The 19,598-nt window shown below is 28.6% G+C and overlaps 1 protein-coding gene across 1 annotated transcript in view; it reads left to right on the top strand.

The window, feature by feature from the left end:
• Positions 1–15,526, top strand: part of LOC145294062 (uncharacterized) — a 321,134-nt gene extending 305,608 nt beyond the window's left edge. The window contains exon 2 of the mRNA XM_080141060.1: positions 15,131–15,526. Coding sequence (XP_079997186.1) covers positions 15,131–15,135 — 5 coding nt within the window. The 3' untranslated portion in view covers positions 15,136–15,526. The remainder of the gene's footprint in view (positions 1–15,130) is intronic.
• Positions 15,527–19,598: the final 4,072 nt, after the last annotated feature.

Raw genomic sequence — 19,598 nt, forward strand, 5'->3', positions numbered from 1 at the left:
TAAAAAAAATAAAAAATAAAAAATAAATTAAGTAAAATTAAATTAAAACAAATAAACCAACAAAATGTGAATAAATATAAACCCGAAAGTTTTCTAAACCCCACATGTACCTATATGCGTGTATCGATACACTTATAAATGTCTAACATTTATCTACACCCGCGCATATATACACACACACATTACAGACATACAGAGACAAATAATAGTATTTTTCTTTACTTATGCAGCGTGGTAACATCTTCGTATATGCAATATTATGCTACCCGACCTACAGACGGGTATACATATATATACACATATATATACATATATATATATATATATATATATATATACATACATATACACACATATACACAAACACACACATACATACATAAATACATACATATACACATACATATATATATATATACACATACATACATATAAACACACGCACACAACAGACATACATATACATATCAACACATACATACATATATAACATATATATAAACAACATTCGGACATTCATACATTTTTGTAATCTATATTGTTACAACAATTCTATACGAGGCCGCCTATTCTAATAGTTCAGAAATATACGTGTGTATACATACATCTACATACAATAGACACAGAGACACATCCACATACAAACATACACACCGATACATAGATACAGATATACATATATATATATAAACATACAAACATACATGCATACGTAAAATACACCCATATATCCAAAGTCACACAAATATAGACATATATATATATACATGCAAACATGTACCGTGCCACCAAATGATACATCTAAAGTAGAAACAGACATGAATACACCTACTGTATAAATTCACTTTTTCTATCAAATTCCACATCTCTAGTTATGTTTCATGGCCCCTTCCGCTTGTTACACTTTCTTAAGTTGTAGGTTTTTACCGTAAAAATTGACACTACGTAAAAATTTATATTGAATTCAGTATGAAGTTCATAGGGTTATCCTCATATTTAACAAAGATTCTTTCGATGGTAAGGCAGATATACATAAGATGTATCACGACACAATAATAATATATAATAACATATGACAGAAATCAGAGTATTTAGGTTATATAAACCTAGTATATAAGCTTATATATTGTAGTACTTACCTTCATCTTTGCTTATTCACTCTAATACCCTTATTCCTTTCTCTTCCATTTACCCTTCATTCCTTACTTTCTTTCATCTATTTATTTCTTCTATTCTTTTTTTTTTTTTTTTTTTTATATTAATAAATTATTTTTCCTACCCGGGTCTATAAAGATCATATATCCATACATGCACATACCCAAAAATATCCATATGCATACATTATTACGGGCTTCACTCAAAACGATCTATTACTCATTTAGTTCAAATATACCTTCATACAGGTGCTTATTTCGGCTAGTAATAACATAACTGCTCGATGAAGTAGAACATTAAGTGACTTACGTAACCCATTTCAGAATACATGCACTTAAGGAACTCTAAATTGGGATAATGGAACTGCTATAAGTACAACTAACCCCCATCAAATAACCCCCCCCCCCCAAAAAAAAAAAAAAAAAAAGAGGATAAGTGAGGTCGCAACTATAATCATACCCATATGGGTTACGTAAGTCACTTAATGTTCTACTTCATCGAGCAGTTATGTTATTACTAGCCGAAATAAGCACCTGTATGAAGGTATATTTGAACTAAATGAGTAATAGATCGTTTTGAGTGAAGCCCGTAATAATGTATGCATATGGATATTTTTGGGTATGTGCATGTATGGATATATGATCTTTATAGACCCGGGTAGGAAAAATAATTTATTAATAAAAAAAAAAAAAAAAAAAAAAAAAAAAAAAAAAGAATAGAAGAAATAAATAGATGAAAGAAAGTAAGGAATGAAGGGTAAATGGAAGAGAAAGGAATAAGGGTATTAGAGTGAATAAGCAAAGATGAAGGTAAGTACTACAATATATAAGCTTATATACTAGGTTTATATAACCTAAATACTCTGATTTCTGTCATATGTTATTATATATTATTATTGTGTCGTGATACATCTTATGTATATCTGCCTTACCATCGAAAGAATCTTTGTTAAATATGAGGATAACCCTATGAACTTCATACTGAATTCAATATAAATTTTTACGTAGTGTCAATTTTTACGGTAAAAACCTACAACTTAAGAAAGTGTAACAAGCGGAAGGGGCCATGAAACATAACTAGAGATGTGGAATTTGATAGAAAAAGTGAATTTATACAGTAGGTGTATTCATGTCTGTTTCTACTTTAGATGTATCATTTGGTGGCACGGTACATGTTTGCATGTATATATATATATATGTCTATATTTGTGTGACTTTGGATATATGGGTGTATTTTACGTATGCATGTATGTTTGTATGTTTATATATATATATGTATATCTGTATCTATGTATCGGTGTGTATGTTTGTATGTGGATGTGTCTCTGTGTCTATTGTATGTAGATGTATGTATACACACGTATATTTCTGAACTATTAGAATAGGCGGCCTCGTATAGAATTGTTGTAACAATATAGATTACAAAAATGTATGAATGTCCGAATGTTGTTTATATATATGTTATATATGTATGTATGTGTTGATATGTATATGTATGTCTGTTGTGTGCGTGTGTTTATATGTATGTATGTGTGTATATATATATATATGTATGTGTATATGTATGTATTTATGTATGTATGTGTGTGTTTGTGTATATGTGTGTATATGTATATATATATATATATATATATATATATGTATATATATGTGTATATATATGTATACCCGTCTGTAGGTCGGGTAGCATAATATTGCATATACGAAGATGTTACCACGCTGCATAAGTAAAGAAAAATACTATTATTTGTCTCTGTATGTCTGTAATGTGTGTGTGTATATATGCGCGGGTGTAGATAAATGTTAGACATTTATAAGTGTATTGATACACGCATATAGGTACATGTGGGGTTTAGAAAACTTTCGGGTTTATATTTATTCACATTTTGTTGGTTTATTTGTTTTAATTTAATTTTACTTAATTTATTTTTTATTTTTTATTTTTTTTATTTTTTATTTTTTTATTTTATTTATTTTTATTTTTTATTTTTTATTTTTTATTATATTTTATATTTTTTATTTATTTTTATTTATTTATTTATTTATTTATGTATTTTATTTTTATTCATTTATATTTTTTATTTACCTTAATGTAACTTTTACTTTATCCTCTATGTAGTTTCAGAATCATTGTCTAGTTTCAGTAAATAAAACAAAGAGTGTTCAGCATGGATTCGCTTTTGAATATATTGATTAATGTGTGTGTGTGTGTGTTGGCAGTGTCTGTGTATGGATGTGTTATGTGTGTGTGTTGTGTGTATGTGTGGGTGGAGGTAGATTAAAAGGCACCGGTCAGTACTTGGTTGACCATAGCTAAGGTTATTAACTTACAGACTCTAAGACAAGAAAACTAAACTCTCAAGTACCCTATGTCATAAAAAGCCAAAAGTTAGGTTAGATGCGGGAAGGGGAAGAGAAAAAAGATGTTTATCATCTTCAGAGACCTCACTCATCCCTTTACCGTTTTTTGTTTTTTTTTTGACTCCCACCCAGGTTGTATTTTTAACTTGATAAACGAAGTAGAAAAATGTATTTGGTGGAAATGTCACTTTTGAAGATAGTTCTTGGCCTGAAGACGTAATCCCCCAACGTGGGTGATTACAGAAACATGTATGCACATATGTAGCCATTAATGTTTGTATAAATAAAATTAATATATATATATATATATATATATATATATTGACAATAACAATTTATTAACACACATAATTATTCATATAAATCTATATATCTATCTACGCTTTCTCTTCTCTTCTCCGGCTACATCGCCACCAGAATATATATATATATATATATATATATATATATATATATATATATATATATATATATATATACTATTAGTCATCATTTTAAAAAGCAGAAAATCAAATAAATTAACACTTAAAAATTCTTATTAGTTTTATTAATGAGAATGGCATAATTTCCTATATATTATGTCTTACACGTGTTTCGGTGACCAGTGGAAGACCACCAAACATTTCTTTAGACATTCATAAAACCTGCTGGAAAATATTTTATATTTAATGAATAAAAGAATATAGAAATGACCTAAGAAAACGGAACTGAAGATATGTATACATCCCCCACAATATATATATATATATATATATTCTTCTCTCTCTATATATATATATTCTCTCTCTCTCTCTCTCTAATATATATATATATATATATATATATATAGAGAGAGAGAGAGAAAGAGAGATAGATAAATAGATAGATATAGATATTATAGTATGCCACATGTCGTTGTCCAGTCGTAAAATACGCTGAAATATGGTATTTTAATTAATGCAGATTACGTATATTATTAGAGCCAATACACTATTGACTTTTATATTGTCAAAGTAAAAAAGTTGGTTTGGTACCATATGTATAAATCTAAACCAGAACATGTATCTCTCCAGCTTTACTCGTATATAAAGTTTTTAAGATATAACTATATATACACATGCGACGAAATAGCACGCTTAGTCGACTTACGCTTGCCAACTTCCATTTTTTCTCAAATTTGGCTTGTTTAGCAGCTATTTTTACCAGCTTAATCTCCCGTGGTATTAAGTTTCAAGTCTGTAGACAAAATATTGAAAAAGTAGTTTAGTATATACCGTTCCCGATACAGACAAACAATGTGTTCTCTACTATTCGACACAACATATATATGAGGGCCGTTCATACTTGAAAGTGTCTTATTTTGAAACCTAAAATGTTGAAGAGCTACGAAGACAGCAGTGGTGTCATGGAATCGAGCGCATTTTTGTGCTTCAGAATTTATTTTTCTACATGCTAACAACCATACTGAATGCACTTTTCTCCAGCCTCTTTTGACGCCTCGATCATAAAAGTTCGGGCCACATTTTATCACTCACGTCTCCGTCGCCACTCTAAAATCGACGAGCCTATCTCTTAACTGTTCTGACATCAACTGCATCCGCTTTGTAAACATACATCAGGGACCAGTGATGTTTGATCGATTCAATTTTTTCTGCATGGAGGAATTCAATGACACAGCTCATCTGACGCACGTCCTTGGCACGCGTTGCTTTCTTAGCCCACCACGCAGTCAATATCTGAAACAGAGAAACTTTCATGTTATGAATGCATAAGAGCAGTCGTTATAACAATGCAATTTGCAATCCCCTATGATATATTGGCAGAATTAAAAATAGGTGGCATTATTTTTGGAACGCTTCCTGTAGCTAATAATAACACACTAATTAATGACCACTACTAGCAAGCCATGTGTAACAGAACAAAAGCAGTCTACCATTATGGATTTATCAAGGTTTCCATATATACGTGTGGTATATATATATATATATATATATATATATATATATATATATATATATATATATATATACGTGTGGTGTATATATATAATGAGAGACAGAGGGAGAGAGGGAGCTATGTATACACACACTAAAAATATAAATGTAAAAGATTTATATTAGGCCCAATCGTGATTAATAGATTCCCAGTATGAGATGTGCAGCACAGTTATTTTTCATATTCATGCTAACTAATAATTCTTTAATTTTAATGCTATTTATTTTACCGAAAATAAGATCTAATGTTTTAAAACTTTATGTTCATATTCCGTGTTTTGATATTTTATAGACTACTGAACAATGCACATTAGTTTTTCGACCACTTTAATTTATTATATATATATATATATATATATATATATATATATATATATATACATATATATACATATATATATAGTCTTTGACGTTTTTAACCTTTAAAACTATAGAAAAAATTTTTTTTATCATTCTTTAGAAAACCATCTAGTCAGTAAGTCATTTAATCACCTGCAATCACTGCATCAACTCGCTCTCGAATTTACTATAATACCAATAATTTATTTTTTAAGGTATCATCAGTTGTTTACCATGAAACACTGTTTCGGGGATTTTAACACAAAACAGTATATCATCATGGCTCCCTAGCAGTGTTGATCAAACACCACCTCCCTTAATCTTAGGAAGAAGACATGTTACAAACATTTGATCCAATTTCCTATTCTTAATTGCAATTACTAACCTTTTCATGCTATAAAAATGAATTTCTTACCTGTGTGATTCATCAATTTCCACATTAAAAATGGATATATTTTTTTTAATTTATCAGTCTAATATTTATAAGATTAGGATTAATCCATTTAACTACTTATCAACCCGACTATGATTAGTATTTTGTATATTTACATCCTTATTTATTTAAAATTACATATATAAAATATATATATAAAATATATATATAAAATTATATATATATATATATGCACAGATTTTATAACCATAAGATCACTCTCACCGTCTTGACATTTGCGCTTTATAAAAATTTTAATTACAACTGTATTTCTCGCGCTTAACTTTGGCTTTGCTATGTGGCCAGCTGCAATCGTAACTTCCTGCACTTATGATTTCCAAAAGGATGAAACACTGGTGTCTGCAGGTATTAAAAACAATTATATGAATAATTACACAGACACACACACATATATTTATATCCTGAGATTTTCATCAGTCTCTTGTAGATATTGACGGTGTTAGACTCTAAGAAAGCTATTTCAGCCATGGACGTTCGTCAGAGGGAAAGATGCGTCACTGAGTTCCTGGCAAATGTGCATTGATAAAATTGGTGGCTGTATATAAACAAAAATTCTGGATCATAAAAGGTTGGTTGTTTCAATAGAACTATTCCCGTCTTCGCAGCTCTTCAATTTCCTTGGTTAAAAAATAAGAGTCCACTTTTAAATCGACCTTCGTATGAGAAAATGCGCCCTGGGCGACCGTGAACTACCACCGTGCATCGTGCAAAAGTCTACCGAGAATGTTTCTTGCTATGGAGAAAAATCAATTTTAATCGTGCAATGCCTTTCTTCGTAGCTATTAAATTTTTCAAGTTTCCAAAAAAGAAAAGAATCAGTAATTTGGGAACGGCCTTTATATATATATATATATATATATATATATATATATATATATATATATATATATATATATATATATATATATATATATATATATATATAAACAAAACATATAAACATATATATAAAAACAAAAACAATACTTTCACAGACATATATATATATGATATATATATATATATATGATATATATATAAATATATATATAAATATATATATATATTTTTATATATATACATATCATATATATATCATATATATATCATATATATATATATATATATATATATGTGTGTGTGTGTGTGTGTGTGTGTGTGTGTGTGTGTGTGTGGGAGTATTGTTTTTGTTTTCGTGTAATAAAAATAAATCAACTTTTTTCTTTCTATCGGATACTTTACTTATTGCACCCACTGTATATATACATATATATATATATATATATATATATATGTATATATATATATATATATTCAGTAACTATATATATATATATATATATATATATATATATATATATATATATATATATTCAGTAACTATATATATTCACACACACACACACATATATATATAGATATATATATATATATATATATATATATATATATATATATTCAGTAACTTATGAACATTGGTGGCAGTTTAGTTACAAAACCTTTCTACCGCCTTTCAACCCCGTAAAGAATCTTTAGGCTAATATGCAATATGAAATATTGTAAAAATTAAAATATACTTGCGATTTCTTATTTGAGATAAAAATTAACATTTCTATGATCATTATAATATCATATATATATATATATATATATATATATATATATATATATATATATATATGTATATGCATATACATATACATATACATATATATATATATATATATATATATATAGTAATTATGAAAATATATATTACAATAAAGCTACACAAAATATTCCTCGTTTCATTCTAGCATAAGCCTGACGAATTTTCACGAGAATGAAATGCGGAATATTCTGTGTAGCCTTATTGCAATATATATTTTAAGAACTTACTACCTAGATCTACCTATATATTGAGCACTGTTGAAATAAATACTAAAATAAATACACATAAAATTATATCTTCGTATAATTATTTATGGGATCAAATGAAGTAATCATACACACACACACACACATATATATATTAAACATTGTTTACTTTATAAAAGATAATATATGTGTGTGCATTTGTATGTGTGTTCGTGTAAGTTTGTAAATCTCTCTTTCTGAATAAATGTATATATATATATATTTATCTCACAGACTTATATGGGTCTCTGGTAGGTTGTTTAGTCAATCTATACAATTCATCGAAACACGTGTAAGATATACTATACAACCAATAAAATAACATAAATGTAATATATATAGTATATCGGAATTGTTTACTAACGACACACACACACACACACACACACACATATATATATGTATATATATATATATATATATATACATATATATATATATATATCATGGTCTATTCTTCTACACAAAGTGCTCGATATCATTTAAGATAAATGTTTATAGCAATTTTGAATAGAAAGACGTTTCACCATAAATTTTACTGCAGTTTCAGAGGAAATCCGAAATGCCTTCATATTACCTTTCCTATTTTTGTGTTAATAATTAGTTAAATATAATAAATGGCGTCATAAATTGGTCGCTTTCTGCTCGTCATATACTAAGCTCCTTCTTCTCTCTCTTATACCTTTTTTTCTTTCACTTTAAGGCGATTGGCTTTTACATATATAATCTTCTCATTTTTAATAAAGTGTTTCTACCTTTAAAACATAGATTTTAAACAGAGGAATAAGGGAGGCGAATATCTTTAGAAATAAGGACATTACGAGGGCGGCTTAGCGGTTTTAAACACGAACTTTAAATCGAAATGTCTATCGTTCGAATCTAGTTCGTCCCACTGAAACAATTTCTTCAAATTCACACTTGCCATTGTGTCTTGTCTCCTTAAAAAGGTAACTGAAATATAAACGAAATAATTTAAAGATCAATGAGGGAGAATCGTAAGAGATGAATCTCCTGTCGAATTAATAGCAAATGACGGTTCAATAGAAAAAATGAAAATGAATTAATCTCAAAATAAAGACATAATTTACTAAGTGTATGCGAAGAAAATAGGAAACGCATAAGTATCAATTGAGATTAATATAAAAAATATGTGTCTGTACATCTTTTTATTAGATATTTCCGTTTATTTAATTGAAACTTTGAATTATGAGTTCAATCCGAGTCGGAATTTTCTAAGGAACTTCGGTTGTCCCCGAAAAATTTTAATGCAGATAATAAAATAACCCACGTCAGATGAATTTAAAACATAGACAAAGTTAAATGGTCTTAATCATGCCTTATCGTTTTATTTTTTAACCAAATATACATCTATATATATATGTATACACACACACACACACAGACATATATATATATATATATATATATATATATATATATATATACATATATATATATACATGTATATAGTAATTTATAAAATATATATGGCGATTAAGCTACACTGAATATTCGGCGCTCCATCCACTCTAGGACTCCTCAGGCTTATGCGCATAAGCCTGAGGAGTCCTAGAGTGGATGAAACGCGGAATATTCAGTGTATCTTAATCGCCATATATATTTTATAAATTACTAACTAGCTCTACCTACGTATTGAGCACTTTTGAAGTAAATACTTAAAGTTTACGCATAAATCTATACTTTCGTATATTAATTAATTTATGTGAGTAAATTAAGTAGTTATATATATATATATATATATATATATATATATATATATATATATATATATATATATATATATATATATATATACCCAAAACCTCTGGCCTTCATTGAGGGTAAACTAGAACTTGTAAATATAGTTTTAAATTATCTGAAATAATAGCAGGGGAGACTTGATTCGAAATATCGTTCCTATGTTATATCTCTCCTCTAATTTGAAATATTTTTCCTATGTTATGTCTGCCCTCTTTCGGGAAATAATTATGATTATGAATATTTCCAGTATCAAATACTCCTTATACACTGTGAAATTTACTTTATGTATGAAAACCAAAAAAGAGAGACATAACATATAAAAACATATGTGGAATCAAGTCTCCTCTTGCTGTTATTTCAGACTATTTGAAAAGATAGCAGCAAGTTTTAGTCCCCTCCTCTATTAAGGCCAGAGGTTTTGGGGACATATCAGGTATTTTCTAATTCATATGCAAAACTAGGAAAACAAATTACTACGCTTGAAACTGTAAAAAAGTCCCCAAAATAGTCTCTGGATGATGAATGATCCCCGTATGCACGACCTTAAGAGCACATGTAACATAGCCCATTAAACAAATCAGGTCAGTACCTTCTCAACAAGACTTTATTTGTTAAATTCTGATCAATAGTCGCTTTGAATTAGAACAAAAAAGTGTCAAATATATATATGTATATAGATATATAGATATATATATATATCAATAATCGTAGCCAAATCAAATATTTAAATGCTCATAACTTTGGTTCTATTTGAACAAGACATCATGAAAATTCACATGTTATTTGAAGATTTTAATACTATTCTAAGGTTAAAAGTTTTCGACAATCGTTAAAAAAAACTATATATTTAAACCAATAAAATATGTTTAAATCCGTCTACACTTGTGGCCTTGCAAGGCTGTGAAGAATTATATATATATATATATATGTATATTTATATATATATATATATATATATTTCATTTTATATCAGTTTACACATTAAAAACCATTGAATTTTAACGAGATTGTTGAAAATGCTCAATTGAAAAAGAGTCAGGTCTTATTTTATTCAATTTAGGTAGAAATATACTATAAGTCACTACAATAACTTTACTGTTTCATCTGATGATCGCTTTTAAGATGAAACAGCAAATTTATTGCAGTTACTTATGGAAGTTTTGTTTAGCTAAATTTATAATAATAATAATAATAATAATAATAATAATAATAATAATAATAATAATAATAATAAAAATAATTACTTTTATGCATGTAGTAATTATTAATTAATAATTAATATTTAAATAATAATAATAATTATATATATATATATATATTCATTTTTCTTATCATTTTGTTTAAGCCAGGGATGGGGCATCCTACCAGATGCCAAACATACACCTGCTATTTTAGACACTCCAACCGAGAGATCTTTTTAAGATTCTAACCGTCCCTTTAAGTGCAATTGTTTGAATCTCCTTTGCACTTGGTTTACCTGGTATATTTGTAAGATAGCCTTTGTGCTCGGCGTTGCGCGGGTGTTTGAGCAAAACAAAGAAAAAAGTGGTAGTAGGAAGACAGGCTCGAACCAATACCAGGAAGGAGGAAAAAAACGTGAATAAAAATGTGACGTCCTTGATGTTGCGCTCATCGCCAACCGGAAGTGACGTAAATTTACATAAGGGCTAGACAATCGAAAAGAGGGAATGACTTTCGAAAATATCGGAAAAAAGCGACTCCTCCCTGTAGAAAAGTGACCAGTTAAGAGTGAAGAAATTAATGTTTTTAGCCAATTTTTCGATATTTGTCGTTTAAAGTATCGCGCCTCAAAATGATACCGACCTCGTGCAAATCCATCGCCTCCATCGAGAGTTTTAGGAAGACACACACACACACACACACCACACACACACACACATATATATATACACACATACATACATACATACATAAATATATACATACATACATTTAAACAGAAAGGTGAGATTTATATTACAGATATGATGATTTTGAAATGATGGACTGAATTAAAAATTTTAAATAAGTTAAAAAATATTTAAATTGAATGCTATATACAGAAAAGTTCTTAAATAAAGAATCACATCAATAGAAGCACTCTCAAGACATCAAATATTGCAAAATGTATTCATTAACTATTTAGATCTAATAAATCCCGCAAGATAAAGTTAAATGCCGCAGCAGATATGAGCTCAATAGTAAACAGGTAATGTCGAACCGAGCTTTAGTGTTGTTGAAAACATTATAGAATTAATGGCACAGTTTATTATCATTATAGAATTAATGGCACAATTTATTATGATTATAGAATTAATGGCATAATTTATTATTATTATAAAATTAATGGCACAATTCATTATGATTATAGAATTAATGGCACAATTTATTATGATTTTGAATATAGAAATCAATCTTCGCAAGTCAATGCACTTTTTTTTCAAACAGTTTTATTACTAATACATCAGGTAATACCTGTATAATTTCCCTCAGCCGAATATAGATAGAATCAATTATAATTTGCGTAACGTCCAGGACACACACACACACACACACACACACACACACACACACACACACACACACACACACACACACACACACACAAAGATATATATATATATATATATATATGCGTGTGTGTATATCATTAAATAAAATTAAGTTTTTTTTATCTATTAATACTGTTTTTGCCCATTTCCAACTTTCCAATAACAGTCTTTAATTCTGATAGGGTTTGGCTGATGTAATCGCCATATTTTTCGTAAGTCTGAGTACTTTCCATTCTTTTGGAAACACCGTCAGAAACAGTAGTATAGTTCTAATATCCTGAAATATTTGGAAAGATATGTTAACAAAAAAAAAAAAACCAATGAAATAAATATATACGTTAAAACTATACATTTTCCAAGAACTGTTAGATAAATCGATCCCTGCCAGAAGTTAGGATCGTTATTTGGAAGTTTAAAAGGATCAGAAATAGAATAAATAGACAAAACGTCTATGTTTAAGATATATATATATATGTGTGTGTGTGTGTGTGTGTGTGCGTGTGCGTATACGTGTGTGTATGTGTATGTGTGTGTGAAAATAGGGAGTCCCCATTTATGTTATGTATGTTAAATATCATATAATAATGATGATGATGATGATCATCATCATAATAATAATAATAATAATAATAATAATAATAATAATAAATAATAATAATAATAAGAGATGCACTAAATCAGAAGAACCATTTGTATGTTATATTTAAAATGTAAATTGACTGGAATAACATTCTTCAGTTTTTCACACCTCAATCGATGTATAAACTTAATATATACGTATATAAATACTTGTATAAAAACAATGGACAAACCTCAAAAGAAAGCTTTTACAAATAATGACGCAATGGACTTCACTCCGAATGAGCTTCATTAAATTAATGAGTGAAAAATGTTGTTTTATTTCTTTGTATCTGATTTTTAAAAATTACTATTAACTTTACAATTTAATACTTTCTGTTATTTCTATTGAATTCCTATACTTGATAACAGACGGACAAACATACACACTTATAGACACATACACGCAGACACACGCAGATACAAATGCACACACACACACACACACACATATATATATATATATATTTATATATATATATATATTTATATATATATATATATATATATATATATATAAATATATATATATATATGTATAGCCAGAGAGTGAGAGAGGATCGAAATATATATAAGAATTCTTTATTAGATGTTTAACTCCAAATGAAAGATGATTAAATATACCCGTCCCTTTAGTAAATAATTCTCTACAATGAGCTACTATATTTACAACATTTCGATGGTTGTTCTTTCCGGCATTCGTGAGGTGCCTTTTTGCATAGTTGTTCAGCGTCCTGGTAATTTGAACAAAATCCTTTCCTATTAGAATATTCTCATTTTTTATAACGTACTAGTTCATATTCACTGAAGGATCTTACTCATAGCCTTTAGGTAGAATCCATAGTTCTACAATATTGCTCATTCTTTATCAACTAGGTTATATTTACAATAAGAACAGGATTTTATTCATTACTTCAATTACCAGAAGGATACCAACTATAATAAAAATGCATATTAAGAAGCCCGGAGAGTAAAGCGATCGAAATATTGTAAACATTATAATAATAACGGAGATAGAGAGAAAGTATTAATTATTTATTGTAAAGATGTTCACGTTTGTAATTTTTTTGTCTTTTATTTTCAGAGTTTTTGTGTTTTTTTTGTTTTTTATTTATTTATTTTTGTTTTTCTTCTAATCCGTCATTTTGACGGTCTCGCCTTCATTGTCCTTTTCGCACGAGACAATATTCTTCTATTATTCTTCAAATTCTATAATCCCTTATTAGTGTAGTCATTTATTGATTTTCTCCGATTATATTTCATCGATCTAGATCAGGTTGTCTGAAGCTATCGTCCTCCTGACCTAAAATGCTCCAAGCGTAGATTTCATTATTTTCTTCTTTAATTTCGCTTTTCCAAACTCAGTCATGTTATTCAAACCCCCAAACCCAAAACAACAATTTCCCCCTTCTTTCTTTTTTCTTTCTGTTTTCTTCATTCTCCACCCATTTTTCATTGGGGGGGTCACAGTCAGCCGAAGTTGGCAACCCGTGAAGTTTGAAAACGGGATCTTGGTAGCTGGAAAATCTATAACTCCGGAAGTGGATATGTATGGTTAAACCCTTTACTTTGGCAATTACCTAGGCTAGACGGGTGGTCTATGATACCAGATCCGATGAATCGGCTGGTCATATCAAACCACATAATATAAAACCACCCTAACGCACTCACAGCAATTATTCTTCCTAATCCAATTCATATTATTAACTACTTATAATTGACCCGAGAAATATGGCCCAAAGCGGTGGATGAAGGTCATTTTATCAGTATAAAAAGTTCTAAAAAATGACCAAATTCGGCATTAAATAACCTGAGAAAGGTTGATATGCCGTAAAACAAATCCATCAATAAAACCAAATGATTCATCGATTCTTCTCGTCCAGTACTTCCACTTCCGCTTTTGAAACCCACTCCCTTTTAATATCTTTTTTTGTATCATTCATCTTTATTCTACTTTTTCTCTCGCAATCTCTCCTCTTAAACCTTTTTTTTTTTACTCATATGTGTGTCGTGATATCTGACGTCCTTGTGGCTTGTTTTCAGTGTAAACACAGACGAACGGACAGAAAAGACAGGAAAAGACGATGGCGAAACATTGGACGACTCGTACTGGCTTTTCAACTCTGAAACGACTGGACAGAGGCCGCAGCTGAAGCCGGAACCGGAGCCGCAACTACAGTCAGCAGCAGCAACCCCATGTAATCGTCGCAATAACAGCAGCAAAGGAAACTGCAGCATCCGGGGCTTCAACAATACGTGCAGCAACTGCATGAGCAGCAACAACGTATACAACAAATGAAGTTATCTACAAAAAAGCAGTTGTGCTCTCTTTGTAAATCTCTCCCAATTCCCAGGTCTTGTTACCTCCAAAGAAAAATCAAGGCTCAATATATCTAAATGGTCTGTTGTTATATAAATGCGGTCAAATAAAAGCCCCCCCCCCTTCTGTCCACTGAATTACCGTTTCATCCATTTGTCTATTTTGGCCGGTAAGAAGGGTTTCATTTTCCAATAAATGTCAAAGCGTTTCCTCAGCCGTGTTTTTGGTGAATATGGCTTAAACAGCTGGTAGCCATTATATAGATATTTTTTACAAAATGACAATTGATTAAAATTTATTGAACAATATACTCTTTTTGCTTTAAAAGGCTGACGGGAAATGCTTATCTATTTGATACGTTCTTATGGGAATAACTATAAAAAATATACACTTCTCTCATGGATTATCGCTGCCACAATTTCTATATTCTTGTTTGGTCAGAAGTGTTTTACTTCTAACAAACAATACTTGCTGAACTGTTCTACAACAGTGTTTTATTGAATCTGGCTGAAACAGATGGTTAGCCATTTTTGTCCATGCGCGTTTTAAACATAAAGAGCGTGCATTATTTTTAAAAATTTACTAATATTAAATATATATATTATTTTTGCTTTTAAAAGCTGACAGGAAGCACATTTGCGCAAAAGGATTATGGGTAAACTGAATTTGTCTTATATTTTAACGGTTAAAATGATATATATTTTATTTTTTATTTTACTGGCATCTCAAAATGAATGCAATTCCAATAAAATCGTATAAAAAATCTATATATACTTGTATATTATTTTAATATATATATATATATATATATATATATATATATATATATATATAATAAAACAGTGCTATTTAAACTCATATTCGCGTTTTGCAGAGACAAATACCGTTTACAAAGGTTGAAGAGTTAAGCATACAACATGAATATTCTTGTTCATTAATAACACTTATTTGTCTATGCAAGACACGGATATCTATTTTATTTTTAAAAAGCATCATTTAAAAAACATATTTTGGGATGTGACTTCCATTGTTATCTATATAATTTCGGCACCCTGAACTGTCGACATCATCCATATACAATTATTCTTTATTATATCAGCTCTGTTCATGGTAGTGAGCACTTTTACATTCACTATATCCGACGCATCAACTGTTTTAAACACTGACACATTAATATATAAATCGTTTGGTCATATAGAACATGCAATAAAAGGTACATTATTAGTATTACGATGTTGAAATTTTACTGGCCTTGTGGTTGATCAGAAACAGTTGTCTTGACAAAAAGTAGTAGGATAGCCTTTGAAGAATGTGTATATCACGAACTGTTTCCATGTTTGTGTCGGCTTTGCGGTATTTCTTTTCATTTTTTATTACTCGGTTCAAGAATCATAATCAACATCGATTTTTGCATTTCTTTGATTGATCAGCGAGATTTACATGGAATTATATATCTTAATTGCAAATAGAATGTCTCTGTAAAATTATTGTAATAATTATAAACAGAACACACGCATAATATATATATAAATATTAATATATATATATATATACATACATAGTTATATATATAGACATATATATATATATATATATATATATATATATATATATATATATATATATATATGAAATAAAATGGAGGTGGAAGGACCTGAATAATCAACGTTTCGCCCGATTTATGCGGGCTTCTTCAAGACGGAGGGTCATATATATATTATTTATTTTTCATGCAAGACAGATATTCCAGCTTGTTAAAATTTCGGTTTATTTTTGCAGATCCCGTTTGTTATGCAGAAACAAACTATTATTATTATTATTATTATTATTATTATTATTATTATTATTATTATTATTATTATTATTATTATTATACCGTCTTTGCTCGTGGATATACTCTTCAGAAGAAATAGAAATTCTTTTCTTGTTGCCGCATATATTGTGACACAGTTTTTTTTTTTATCTAAGCAAAGAATTTCGTATTTTTCTAAAGAATCTACGCACGAAAAAAAACAGTATTGACATAATAATAACTGTTTTGTTCTGCATAACGCAACGAATCTGTAAAAATGTAACGTAATTTTAACAAAATTTTATTTTGAATGAAACATAAATATTTGGCTGTAGGAATGTAACTATACATTAATTCATTTATATATGCATATACTCTTTTGTTATATTTAACAAACATTGAGCTTCTTAAAAAATATTGGTATACAAAAAGAATGAAATATAATTGAAAAAACATATTTTACCAAACAATATATATATATATATATATATATATATATATATATATATATATATATATATATATATATATATCGCTTAAGTTATGAAACGAATCGATCTTAGCTAATTGGAAAACACATATTTTTTTTCAGTTGTACCAGTTTTCAATTTTCCATTACTTACACAAAATTGTGGGAAGAGTATTTTTCTTTATCGAGTTTATGAAATTGCGGGGTAAAATAAAATGGATATGTATTGGTTTCTGGTGGTTGTTTCGAAGATACGCAGGTATATCTAAATGGCCTCTCGGGGCTCATTGTTTTAGTTCACTTAAGGTTGGTCGAATACTCTTTTACCAATATATATATATATATATATATATATATATATATATATATATATATATATATATATATATATATATATATGCTAAACCACCTGACCGTCTGACGCAAGTAAGAACACTCTACATGTAAAATGTTGTATAGAAATGTATATGTACAGGTGCATGGTTATACATATGCAAATGAATTGGATCAATAAAAGTGATAGAGTATAACTGTTTCTACTCTGATATATTAAGTTGCTCAGTTTGAGTCTATCCGTTACAGGTTGGCATTGTACTGCGTTCTATAAACTTAAATTACTTTTTATAATGGAATTATTAATTATTATTTATATGTTATGATCTGTGTATGTTGGATTAATGCTATTGTAACGTGTTAATATGCTTTGCAGCAACTAAGTATTAATCTATGTTTTTACATATGTATACATATATATTGTAGCAGATTGTGGTGCTTATAATCAGAACAAAAAGTGTTTAAATTGTCATATGTTTTACAGTTGATGCCGTCTATGCCCACGTTCATTAACAAAACTATCTATCAAACACTAAAATTAAGTTATTAGTTCAAAATGTTGGTATAAAAATAACTTTAATATAGTTTTACATGGATATCTAGATGTAATAATACACTTTAGTATGTGCAGGATTGTAAAACTTTCTGTTTTAAAAAAGCTGAGTAGGTTTGATGACGAAAACGTTTTCATTTCGATCAACTATTAGAACCTCTTCTAATGTTTATAATTAAGCAATACATAAAAAGGCTTTCGCTACCTTAAGGAATGGTCGATGCGATTAAAGTAATAGTAATACATCAGAATTTATAAGTTATAATTAAAGTACTATATATATATATATATATATATATATATATATATATATATATATATATAAAATAAATAAAATAAAAATTACGATTAAATTTACCAAAATAATCCAAGATGGTAAAATTAAAGTATATTATAAATATTAAGGATTTAATATTTATAAAATTATCTCAGCCAGATGTAAAAGCTCGATAAAACCAAATAGGAAATAGAGCTTATAATATGAAGCATAGGGAATATGGTGAAGAAAAAGGTGATACACATGAATGGATAGTCTTGTGGAAGATAAAAAATCCAGTGACGGTAAAATCCAAATGTATCCATTAATGTGTAATCACCTTTTTCTTCGCCATATTCGCTATGCTTCACTTTTTTTGTTTTCAAGTAAGATCTTTGACTTACTTGTTGTTTCATCAAATACTTTTGCATGCAAAATCCGATCCCGAATTTTGCTAATTCCTACCCTCTGATGAGAAGGATAGTATTTCTTCGAAACTCCGCGGATTAACGACTATCCATTTAACTAGTGTTTCCTTTTCAGATTAAATATGTTTTTAAATCATTTCAAAATGTTTTTTAACATATTTTATTAACTGTTTGCTCATATATATATATATATATATATATATATATATATATATATATATATATATATATATATATACATACATAATTTGATATCCATATCAGATACTTAGATATTCGAATATTCTATTAAATTTCTCAATTTAGCTCTCAAACACTGAAGTAGTAAAGAAGTTTGCACACAATGTCTCTCTCCTCAGT

The sequence above is a fragment of the Euprymna scolopes genome, chromosome 15 (assembly GCF_053919585.1).
Source record: "Euprymna scolopes isolate OS-2025 chromosome 15, ASM5391958v1, whole genome shotgun sequence".
Taxonomy (NCBI): Eukaryota; Metazoa; Mollusca; class Cephalopoda; order Sepiida; family Sepiolidae; genus Euprymna; species Euprymna scolopes.